The 12518-nt window shown below is 39.6% G+C and overlaps 1 protein-coding gene across 3 annotated transcripts in view; it reads right to left on the bottom strand.

Annotated features, from left to right (window-relative positions):
• Positions 1–5104: 5104 nt before the first annotated feature.
• The window catches only part of DOCK11 (dedicator of cytokinesis 11), a 76886-nt gene continuing 69472 nt past the window's right edge, over positions 5105–12518 (bottom strand). For all 3 annotated transcript variants that reach the window (XM_059483264.1, XM_059483266.1, XM_059483265.1), the window contains 5 exons: positions 11563–11773; positions 11046–11239; positions 10488–10588; positions 9208–9346; positions 5105–6714 (listed from right to left, as the gene is read on the bottom strand). In XM_059483264.1, coding sequence (XP_059339247.1) covers positions 6592–6714; positions 9208–9346; positions 10488–10588; positions 11046–11239; positions 11563–11773 — 768 coding nt within the window. In that variant the 3' untranslated portion in view covers positions 5105–6591. The remainder of the gene's footprint in view (positions 6715–9207; positions 9347–10487; positions 10589–11045; positions 11240–11562; positions 11774–12518) is intronic.

Here is a 12518-nt window from a genome sequence, read left to right as displayed (position 1 = left end):
TTGGGACAAAAATTTCCCTTCAGAACCAGAATTTTATGGTAGCTAGCAAGCATGGTCCTAGTTACCACCCAAATACAGGTATTCTAAAAATAGTATAGATCCAGCAGGGAGGAAACTTGGCTGAGTTTCAAGGCAAACCAAAATTTGTTAGTAAAACTAACTTATTCCTAACCCAACAGAATGTTTCAGTATTTACTCAGCTCTTCAAAGAGTTTTGCAAGAGTGCATCTGCTTTTTAGACACTCATTCTAGAAAAAGGGAAGTGGAGCTTTTTATGATAGGGTGGGGAATATCCTGTGTTAATGCTGGGCTTTTTTTGCTTTTCTGCCTTTTTGTTCCCCTGTGAAATAAGAGGACTTCTAGTTGCTCTTTAAAAGTGCCCAAGGACGTTGCAATTATAAACAGATAAACGTGGTGGAACATTTAAGCTGTGTGATGGAGATTGGATTGTGCAATTAGAGCAAGCACGGGCTATGCCTGCCAGTGAGAACATTTGCAGAGTAGAGCTGATCCAAGCTGATCCTCTCTTGCTTTCATTTTCCTTGCTATTTTCTTTCCTTCCTTCTTTCTGTTTTGTCCACTCCTTCTCCCAGGAGAGCCAATGCCAAGCACACATGCAATCGTTCCCTGCTTTTGGCTGCCTGCCCTTCAGCGTTGTCAGACACTTTTCCCCCTCTCTCTTCCTTCTCCCTGAAAGCTCAGCTCGTTGTTACATTCCCGTCCCGATTCCCGGCAATCACAATTGCTGCCAGAGCCTTTGATCCCTGCCACATACCAGAGACTTCCCATTTCTCAATCTCACTGAGTCCTGTCCTGCAGCTTTCTGTTGCAAATCTCATCCTCACTTATGTTCTTGTGAGTCAATGCACCTGCGCTGTGCTGACTGGAACTCGCACAGACACACCTGAGGAACCTTTCCAATGATCTCTTGAACAAGTACCTGGGGTATGGCTTCAGGTTTGGTATCAACTGATTTACAATCATCTTACTGACCTGCCCTTGGCTGTGTGCTCCTGCCTTTTCCATCCACACAAACAAAGCCAGTGATGGTGGGGACATGCAGTGAGTTTGCAGATGCAAGAAAAGAAAAATCCAATTTTTCCGGTGCATGTTGCCTAAATCAAATTAAGAAATTGTGCCAATGCCTGGTGTGCCTGCACAATTACCAATTCCAGCAAGAGGCAGCAATTATTAGCAGCAGAGTCATGGGGAATTGTCCCTTTTGGGACCAGAAGTTATTCCACATCAATGTTGAGATTCCTCCTTTCCGATTTTGCAGCAGCTTCTGTCAATACTTTAGGTCTCAGCCAAAATAATTACAGGCTCTTCAGAAGACCACTGGAGTCAGTTCAAAAAAGAACTCAAATGCAGCTGGATCTGAGGCACAAAAATCCAAAACTGTGTTGAAAAAAACCCAGTCTGACTCACATGGCTCCTCACATTCTGACCTTTGTTGTGCTCTTTGTTCTGTGCTCTTTGGGGACATCTAGAACTTTGTGATTCACGTTCACAACAGACACTAACTCTGCAAACTCTGAACTGCTGCCCAAGCCCTGCTGGAAAAGAGAAACTTTGTGGAATAAAACCCACCTCCTTTGAAGAGCCCTTTTGGGTGGGCATGGAACCCAGCATGTTTGTGCCAATGTTGTATCTCCCCCTCTGATAAATTCTATCACAAGCCCATGCATCAACTTTTCTACTCACTATTCCCTAAGTATGAAGATCTATTTGATTTACCTACTTATTTGGCAAGGGCCTTATCTGGCCTTTACTCACTAAGGGAGACAGGGCACAAACCTGGTTTTACAGCTGTTTGGCCAAGGCTTGCAAAAGCTCCATACAGAAGCCCCAGAAGATAGAAGTAAAAAAAGCAGTTTTTCCTTTATCCTCTGCTGAGGTAAATAACAATTATACCTGACTTACATTACATAATGTAAGAGCTAGTTCAGCTGCCTGGGCATGTACATTATTGTAACCACCTTGTAGGTTGAGCCAGTTGAAGAAGAGCAATAATAAATACATCCTCAAAGAGCAAAAGTCTGAAATTTGTAACTTCAGAACAGAGCAAAAACACAACCACAAACTTACCAGATTTTTTTTAGGAAAGTAGGGTCATCTGCTGGGATATTTAATTACTTGTGATTCAGATCTTGTTTCTATTGATAAATTTGTGTGTATGACCGTCTCTGTTTTCCCGATGAATCATGTTTGTGGGATTTCCCTGAGCTGGATGTTGTGGTGCTCATGCTCCTTTAGGATTTTTCAGTCAGCATCTTCTATTTATTGCTGAATAGTTTAGTATTCACCATTTCATTTGGGGCACTTCTGTATTTGAAGATTTATTTTGGTAACCTTTTTTAGGGGGTGCATATGTGATAGCTCAGTGCACTAGGGTTTAGTCCCATGAATCTTGCACTGCTATTAGCTTCTGATCACTCACCCTGTTCTGTGAAATGAGGAAAACAAACAAACAAACAAACAAACACACACAAAAAAACCTCTAGGCAAAACATGATTATTGAAACACTTATTTTTCCTGATTTTCTAGTCTTTTATTTTGACCTGGAATAAACTCTGAACTTGACTGCAATGTGACTTTTTTTTCCCTGGGTTCCTGTCAAAATTACTCATTATTCAAGAAAAAGGAAGTAAAAAGAACAGCATAGGATGGCTAGTCTCAGGAAGCTCTGGAGCAGCTCTGTTCAGTACAGCAGTTAAGAACCAAGGCAAACGGGAGGTGTTGTTCTTTCACACACAGAAATTTAAACAGGGCTGGTACAACACTCAAAGGTAAACATGCAGGATAAAAGCACTCCTGTTATGATTATGGAGCACAGGTGTTAGATTTACATGAGAACAGAGTAAATTACATCCAGCTGAAATATTATCCCTGTATCACAACTGGTTTGCCACTGCTTGGCATAAGCCTATTATTTGAAGTACGACAGTCTGGCAGTATAAGAATTAGCTGTACACAGTGCTCCTCAACAGAGTAAGAACCCCCTTTTCAGTTAGAGAACTCATCTCTGTGAATATTAGATCAACATGTGCTACTCTCCTCAAGTGGGTAAATTGGGTAAGATGTAATTTCATTTCTATGAAGTTTTTGAGCCCATAATTTCCACTTAGGTTCTTCTCCAGTTCTTTTGGGCCAAGTTACTCAAATCATAATGGGGAATCCCTGGAATTTGGTATCTTTAAAAAGGGAAAACAAACATATTTTACCTACTTTAAGACAAAGGTATTATGTTTATGTAAAGTCTTATTTGATATCACAATACCACGTTGTGAGTGTTCAAAGGTCTTCTGGAACAAAACCAAACATTACACACTACAGGTATTCTCTCATCCATGATTTTTCATTTGCTGGCCTATCTCATGAGAAGTCCTGATATCAGAAGAAGATCAGAACATCAAATAATACGTAAAAATACATCATTTTCTGAAGTAAGCTCTTCATTCCAGACTTTTTTGTGAGAGGAAATGGAGTTCTGAGGTTATTTTTCTTAAACTGATACTTTCTAATCCTTCTGCAGAGAAAAAAAAGCAGTAGGTCCAAGAGAGAAAATGTTTATACTTTGCCTACTTGGTAAATCTCTAAAAGGAAATTATTGTACATAAAATTCTGGCAGACCCTTTGTTGCTTTGTATGTCCTATTTGTAAACCATCTGGCTCTGACACATCCCATTATCCAAACCAATCCTGATACTTTGAATAGCCAACTCCTCTTAATCCTCACAGACACTGCATCCCATTTCTTTTCCTTTTATGCAAAATTACCAAGGTATCCATTCTGAAGACTTGATGTATTACACAGCAGTTTTACAGCAAAAATAATTAGAGGCACACAAATAAAATATGTAATGTAGGCAAACTGAGGTACAGAAAGAGTGTGTGCCAGGATGTCATTTGAAATATGTTCCACTAATTTTTCAAGACTAAAAAATCCTGCCATCCCTTAGGCAATATAAGAAAATAAAAAATGTTAATGATAATAGACATTTCTATTCTTCTTAAACAGGTAGCAAATATGATGTACCCAATGTGAGTATCAGCTACTTAAAACAGGCACATATACAGTACAATCTCCAGATATATCTGTGAGTTAAGCTCTTTTAGCCATAAATAAGAAAAGATCTGGCAGATTTCCCTAAACTGGGACAATTAAGTAAGAAAAGGATAGATGGAGAAAATGGGATCATCTTCTTGGCATCATTGTCCAAAACCAGCTGTAATAATGGCCACTCCTCATCCTTTCTAGATGGATTGAATACACAAAGGAAAAACAAGCTAGTTTGTTATCAGTCTTCTTATAATCTATCCAAAAAAGAGATTTTTCTGTAGAAAATCCAGAAAAATTATTTAGCAGGACAGAAAGCTAATCCTTAGGGCATATAATTTATGTAATTCATTAAAACCACAAATAAGTGTATCTTCTGAAATGCAGTGACTGTATATATCCTAATTGGACTGATATTAAGCACTTCTTTTTTGGCCCCAGTTACTGTGACAGCTTCCCAGTATACGACAGTGAAATGGCAGAACAACTCCAATATCAACAGCTTCAGAAGTTCAGACAAAACTTCATCTTGGACCATTAAAAGATATCTGAAGATACAAGTAAGATATCCACTGGAATTCCAGTAAAGATAAGGAATAGAAATTGAAAATTCAGCCAACAATATTATCTCAGAACATTAAAAACGTCCAAAAACATGCATAAGGATCTCCCTGCAAATCCAGGAAAAGGAGGTTTTCTGTAGTATCTGAAAGAGCTATAGTGCAAGCAAGAGCTTTTGGATGTCTGCATCTCATACATCTGCTGACTCTAGTCAAGATATTCTTTTACTACTGATATTTAGAGGTCAATTAGCTCCAAAGGTATCTTGTATTGGATTGACTAACAATGAACTTCACACCTCTTAGTAAAGTAATTTGGAAAACTCTCACTACATGCTTTTACATATTATTTGTTGAAAGATAACAATGAGGAAGGTGCTAACCATATTTACACACACTAATCTCTCTTCCTCTTACTTAAAGTTTGTGCTTAATTTAGAGCCTGTCTGGCACAAAAGCACATAGAAGCAGAAATGTGGCTGGTTTGTTATAGGCACATCTGTATTTTGCTTGAAACAGCTAATGGGTAAATTCATGGATCACAACATTATTTTCTCAGAATACAAATAATTGTAGGTATTTAGAATCATGCATAATAAACATTTTGAAATGTGGTCCAGTTACTATTTGAAGATCATTTTTGTCACAAAAACGTAGAAGCTTAACATTTTATAGACACTACAGCCAAGCTAAATACCCAGCTGAAGTCCTTTTATTATGACATTTTTTTACATATCCTTAAAACTCCCACCCTTCCCATATGAACTGCTGGAACCATATTTACAATTGATAGGATTTTGAAAAACATGGATGTTAAAAATGTTGCTGGATAAAATAATTACTGAACTGTGTTCTTCTTCCTGAATCTAAAGCGTGATATTAACAAAGAGGCAGAGAATGTATGAAAGCTTTGGGAAGGGGAAGAAGGAATAAAAGAATTCTGGAAAATACATTTTCTCCAACCACCTATCAGACAAAAACAGAGAGCTTACAGAGAACAAATCGGCTTAACAGGAGGGAACATGCATGACTTGTGGTGCTAACAAATCCCTCAATTTTGTATAAGTTATTTTGATGTGCTGCAAGTTTTTAAACCACATCTCTCTGATTATTATAATTTTTCCGAAAGTTATTAAAGCACCTTATAATTTCCAATTCAATTTAAGCTGTTCTCAGAGTTCCTATCTGTGTGAGACCATGAGTGGCAAGCAGGAGAAAACTCTTATCAAATGACACATCTCTCAGGTTTGCTCTCAGTGAGTACAATCCATCCTCTCCTGCAGCTGTGAAAATTTATCCAAAATTGGAATCAGCTACAGTAAGCTCAACTTTCATGGAGATTACTTTAGAAATATCTGCTCTGAGGATGTATGAAAATTATAATTTCTGACTTAGGTTTTATTATTCCAGACTAGGGCAAGTTTACTCTCACTAAGTGCAATAGGGGTATGTGGACCCCAAGTCACTTTTTAAAAGAGAAAGGTCTCTTACCAGTAAATACAATTTCTCCTTCACATCCCCTGTCCAACAAAGCTTTTAGCAGCAAATATGATAAAATGCTAATTTCTATATACTCTACAGTCCTTCTATTTACAAAGTAGTTTTACATTTTATTATATTCCATTGTACAACTTTACACAGTACGTCATTATTTTGATTCATAGTTCAGCAATTCAACATGTATTTAGATAATTGCCTTTCCACATCCTGCTGTTCATTTAGCTTAAAAAAAATAGTAGAAAACAAGCACAGTGGTGCAATGTCCAGGCACTTTCAATGTTGCTCAGCAAAATAAGCAAGCACCCTGTTTGAAAGCATGGCAACTTTTTTTGTGGGGAAAAAAAAAACCTGAAGCAAAACAAATCAAACCCCCTTGCAATTCAATCTTTGCTCATCATGTATGGTTTTAAACATCCTTTGTACAGTTCCAAGAATTCCTGAGGAGGCTCTGTAAGATATGACTGATATGTTTATATGTCAGCAGTGGGTCTGAGCGAGCAGTAACTTCCATCACCAGAGGTTCCACTGATGGCACAGAAGACGTGAAGGGAGTCTTGCATCCACGGTGAATGCATTGTGTCTTCATGATAGATCTAAACAAAGCAAAACAATCACAAATTCAGTACAGGTTTCACTTCATTATGATAATCAAGCTGTTTAAAAGGTATGCAAAAGAGATATCCAACCTTGTCTTCAAAGCTGTTTCACAAAGGCAGCGTAACAAAGAAATGAGAAAGAAGAATAGTTTAGTGATTTCTGTAGCATTAATTTAAACACCATTCTGTGTATTACTGGATCACTTTTAGTTACAACTATGCACTGTGGAAAAGAAACAGTTCTCTGTATAACAATTTTTTATTATGTCTCAGCAGTAACAGAATTCTAATAGGTTTTTTGTGAGCATGGGGAGTACATGCAGCTAAATCCCAAAGACACTCACTCCCTCTGTGTCCACATTTTGTATTCTGCAGCCTGAAGGACACCCTGACAGCACAGGATCCAGCTGGAATGGCAGAGCTGACTGTGCATTTATTTTCACCATGTGGTTCACCAGTCAAGTTAGTTTACTTTGAAATTGCAGTAGTGAAACTGAGATCACTGGCCATCATAAACAGCCTCTGGAAATCCAGCTTTCTGCCAGTCTCTGGAATTTCCTGGACTTGTTCAGCTGCAGTTTATAAATTTTTTGTGTTTACATTGTAGCTTAAAAGATCTGTAAATAGGTCACAGGCTGACCCAGTGATTACCATCTGCTCTTGCATCTCAAACAAAGGGCAATGCCTGTGCTGCTTTAGGACACTGACAATACTTAGAAAAGCATATGCTATTTGCAGCGAGAACCCTAAGTTAATGCACTATACTTTTCACATTTAACTGAGTAATGTTGCAAAATAAGAAAAAAAAACTTATTGCATTAGGATGAATTTGTTAGATATTAGGTCATTTGATGGCAATGAAAAGTTCAAGTCAGCTGTTGTACATAGTTTATAGTCTTTATAGTTCCATGTTGTGGAACTATAAAGAACAGTGTTCATAAACACAGTATTTTAAGCTGCCTTTTGAGCTATTACAAGAAGAAAGTGAAAAGTATATCCTTCCAAGGGAGACCTTCACTTGGACATTTCAGTCATACTTTGCCCGTTAAGCAAAGACAACACAGCAGGGGATTAATCTATTGAGGTAGCAGGGGGTGTGTTTTAACAATGCTTCTTTGTGCTAAAATAATCTTAGCTATTGTACTTTGACAGTGCAGGACTGAGTGATTTGTTTTTGATTTGACTATTGCAAAATTCAAAAGCCACAAAAGTTTCAGCAGCTGCATGCAAATTAGAAGTCTTGGCACTGGCAAACAGAGTAAGCAGGTGGCAGCTCTTGTGAACAAGCCTCTCTGCAGGTAGTGGCAATGAAAAAACCAATGTGGCAAATGTGCAAAATCAATAGTTTGCCCCCTAAAACAATGGTGGCCACGAGCAGAATAGAAGGGGAATCTAACAAAAGCAACAGAAATGCAGCAGTCACTCTGAATGGATCCACCCTTACATTCCTACAACAAAATTCATCCCCATCATGAGACTGCTGCCCTGAAATGATATTGTACTATTCCATAACAAGACTCTGATTCCCATAAGCATTATTTCATTGTAAATCAACCTCATTTAGAAACAGCAGCCTGGTGCAGTTGTATTATTTTGCCATTTGTAGATTTTTCACTTAAGTGTGAACAACTACTCAACTAACTACTCAACTCATTTTTAGTGAGTTAAGATGTTGCATCTTTAATTCATAGTCACACATAGACTGCATATTGACTAACTGGGAGATCCTGAAAGCATTCTTTTGAAATTTCAAGTTGTATGAACCACAATGCAGTCTGTATTGTTGATTTCATATCCTTGATGCTATAACTCTACAAGCTTTCTTTCGTCATAATGAAGGCAACATTAAAGAGCAGAGGCATGGAAATTACTTCAGAAATATAATTCTCATCTAATTTCACAGCATAACACTAGATAGAAGTACAACTGCTCTTTGAATCTCTCACCTCTCTGATGCTACTATTAAAAAGTATTTTCCTAGAAAGATCCAAGAAAACATAAAATCATAGATCAGATAAACTAGCATGAATTTTAACAGCGCATAGAAATGGCATGTTGGCATTTGCCAAAATTGTAAGAAAACATATATAAGGAAATATAAAATTTAAAAAAACCCATAAGCTGGCTATAACCGAGGAAATGGAAATTCTGCCAGAGAACTTTGACCTATGACCTCCTTATAATTTTCAAATACAATGCAGAACATGGCACAGGATTTCTGATGGCCATGGCAGGCAGTGGTGTGTCCTGAAGACTCCACCCTGCAGCACTCTGAATACCAACATCAGGCTGAGATGTCCAGTCAACAGCAAGCAGTTTTAGGAACCCACCAACTCTACAGCCTAATTTCACATTCGCTTACTCGCCCGTTCATATTTAGCTACAGAACACAAGGAGTGATCACATTTTCAGTTCCCAGCCAGTTCTCAGCTTAGTCAGTTTTCCAGCACAGAGAGCCACCTCTGTGGGCTCCCCATGTGCAGTACATGCCTGTTCATGGATGATGTCAGAAAGCTCTTTCACCATATCCTGGAAGTTTGACTTTAACCCCTCGTGGTACTCCACTTGATCCTCCTTAATGAGACGCTCGTTGAGCTCCAGAGCAATTCCACAGGCTTGGATAAACTTCCTGGGGAGGAAAGGAAAGAACTTTACAACAACCCAGTCTTCTACCAAAGCAAGCAACTGAACAGACAGGCAAACCTCAGTATTTCCCACCCCCTCTTCTGCTGTGTTTGGGGCAAGACATATTCCAGGGGTATCCCTGGCCCAGGGAATCAGGGAATGAAGAGGGACTGCAACACAGGCATTGGGCTTTTTGTTGGAGCTCCTGTGAGCCTGGATCCCCAGGAGGTGGGACAGCCAGTCCTGCAGGGCTGGGTGTGCGTGACACAGCAGGGCTGTCAGAGGTCAGGCACCCTCCAGAAGGAAATTCACACCATGGGGAACTGTAATGCTCTTTCTGAGATCTGTTATTGTTCCTTTGCTTCATTTAACACACATATTTTCCTTTTTTATAAAGCTCAATAAAGATACATTCACAATTGAAATGGAGACAGTGTTTGCACTGCAAGGCTGGAAAGTAAAACCATGCATGGCATGTTCTCAGGGATTGCTCCCTGACTGCCAGGTCACTCAGTACACGGAAGGAGAATGGGATTGGCCCAAATGCTGCTTTCTTCATACAATGAGAATGGAGAAATGGGTGAAATGGGAGCCACCAGCACAGAAGGGGCTGGTGGATAGCTGGTTGCACCTGAGAGGTCCGGAAATTGGAAAAACACCTGCGCAAGTCATACAGTTTCAAAAATTAGCAACAGAAACAAGATCAGTGCTCTTCCATAAACTGAGAAAGGATTTTCTTTAAAGTATTTTAAGTTCATCATTAGCTAGCAAAAAATCCCCTTGGAAAAACTGGCAAACAATACAAAATATCAAAGACCCTTGAGCCCCTGGACTGTCAGATCTTTGGTTTTCAAACATACTTTATGTGATAATCTCAAAAACTCACAGAAACTGTTGAAGCAAGTGTTCAGGCAAATCTCCTCATGGAGAGCCCAGCCCTGGACTTGGGAACATATATCTTGATATATATAATTTCATTGGCTTTTTTCAAATGTGTGAGCACCCACAACCCCACGAGACTTGGATCTTTATAAGACATATTTAAGTATACAGCATCTGCTGAGTTTGGAGACAGACAAAAACATAATCAGAGCAGGTACCATCTTCCAGCCAGCTGCTGGTTTTTATTACATTAGAAATCCTACCTGAACATTTCTTTTAACTCATTCACCTTCTTAGCAGGATATTTACTGGACTGGCTGTCACTTAGGAAAGCTCTGGCATAGGCCAAAGGACCAGCATTAACCTAGAATGAAAGAAGAAATCATTTATGCTAGAATTCCTGCTGAGATAAAAAGAGATATTAAGATTGTCTCCTCATATTTTCCTCTTATTTCTGTGTGGAAAAGCAGCGTGGTCTGAGTCCTAAGGTCACTCATCCAGCTTGAGAAGGCAGACTCACAAAAAGCTCTTTGTGCCTGATCCTTACAGTATAACCTTGAGTATGTTTCAGCAGTTACTTATGGCTAATTAATGTGCAATTACACTTGGACTTGACACTGTAAACAGCACTGGAGGAAATGTTTATTCCCATGAGCCAGCTGTGTGTGTAGCACTGAAGGTGACAGGGAGGCTGTGCTGGAGCAGGGCAGCCCTGAAGCCTGGGTAGTTAATGATTTCTGGAAAGTAAATGTGCTGTGACCATGCCTCACCCCGAGCTGTGCATGTAAATGCAATTGTGAGCAGACATCAAACAGACTGACCTGCACAGAGACACAGCCCTGCAGTTTGAGCTGCAGCTGGATCATGTCAACATCACCAGCAGAGCTGCAGAGTTGCTGCAGCTCTGCTGTCTTGTCCTTTATTTCATCAGTAGCGACATCAATTGGCTTTAAATTAACTTGATGTTCATAATTGACTGGAATTCTCTTCTTAACATATGGAAAGGAGTTCAAAGCTAGCAGAAACAGCAAAAGAAATGTACAGATTGAGAAGTCATGCAGCACTTAGGAGTACTCTTCATAGAACATATACAGGCAGATTCTTGCCCCTGGGGATGTGAAATCCCAAACAAAGCTATAATTTACCAGGATGGTTTTTTAATCTGTAAAAATGTGCACATAAAAAACACAAGGTAAATTCCCCCTCCCAACCAGAATATTGTCTCATAATTCTGATTGAGCTGAGAGAATTTGTCACACTTCTTGAATATTTTCATGAGCTCGAAAAGGTCTCCTAATAGTTACTGATATTGTTTCATGTTCAGGCATTTGTACTTACTAGTTAGAATGGTCCTTTTTTTGCATTGCTCTTCCACACTGCCATGCTTTTTTCCAGATAAAGTGTAAGGAGTTTCAAACACAAATCTATTGATATTATGATTTCTTTCAAATTCAGTTTTTCTTTCAGACATTTCTTTGTCTTCAAAGTAGGGCTTCACATAAGTCACTTGAATATGGGCATACTTGGGATCAAGGTCTTTAATGTTGACCTATGAAATAAGAGGGTTACTCACAGGGGGAGCAAAGGTTAAGAAGTTATAATTGACTAATCTATTCACTGGGATTTGATTTAAAATAAATGCCCGCTGATCTGCCCTCACTGCAGGAAGGCCAATGACATGCCAAATGCTCCTTTTGCCTTCAGCTGGTATGTCTAGACCATGCACCAGCAGATAAGACAAGGAGGTCTGGCACAAGAAATACATGACATGGTGCCAAACAAGCTGTTCCTGCAGCAGGCAGCCACGTCCCCTGATCCATCAAGGCAGCACAGTTCTGAGCCATTCAGTCCTTTTAATGTGGCCACAAAGTGTCCAGACCATGAGCCAGTGCTCATGCAGTGCTGGGCCAGCCAAACCTGCAGGCCTGCACTAAACCAGCTTTGGGATCACCAGCACTGCCCAGATAAATCCCACTGCAGCCCAAGGGTGTGCACAGCTCTTGCAGGGAGCATAAATAAGTATTCCATAGAAGGCTGCAAGGCCCCAAGAGGTTTTCTTTCAGACTTGCAGCATCAAAGCAACAAGAAGTAACTCTGCTTCCAGTGACTGATGTTCTGTGCTGGCTTCTAATGCCTTCAGCAAGGCAGTGCAGTGGGGATTGCAATTTCCAGTCAGAATTCACACCTGGGAGCCACAGCAGCACCAGCACTGGTCAAGCTGTGCAACATTTCCACACAGAGGAGCAGGAGGATGCCAGGGGCAATAGGGTAAGAGGGTGGAGGAGAGGGCTCAT

This window comes from Ammospiza nelsoni, chromosome 15, assembly GCF_027579445.1.
Source record: "Ammospiza nelsoni isolate bAmmNel1 chromosome 15, bAmmNel1.pri, whole genome shotgun sequence".
Taxonomy (NCBI): Eukaryota; Metazoa; Chordata; class Aves; order Passeriformes; family Passerellidae; genus Ammospiza; species Ammospiza nelsoni.
Note: the sequence above shows the minus strand (reverse complement) of the source record. Positions and strands in the feature narration are given on the sequence as shown.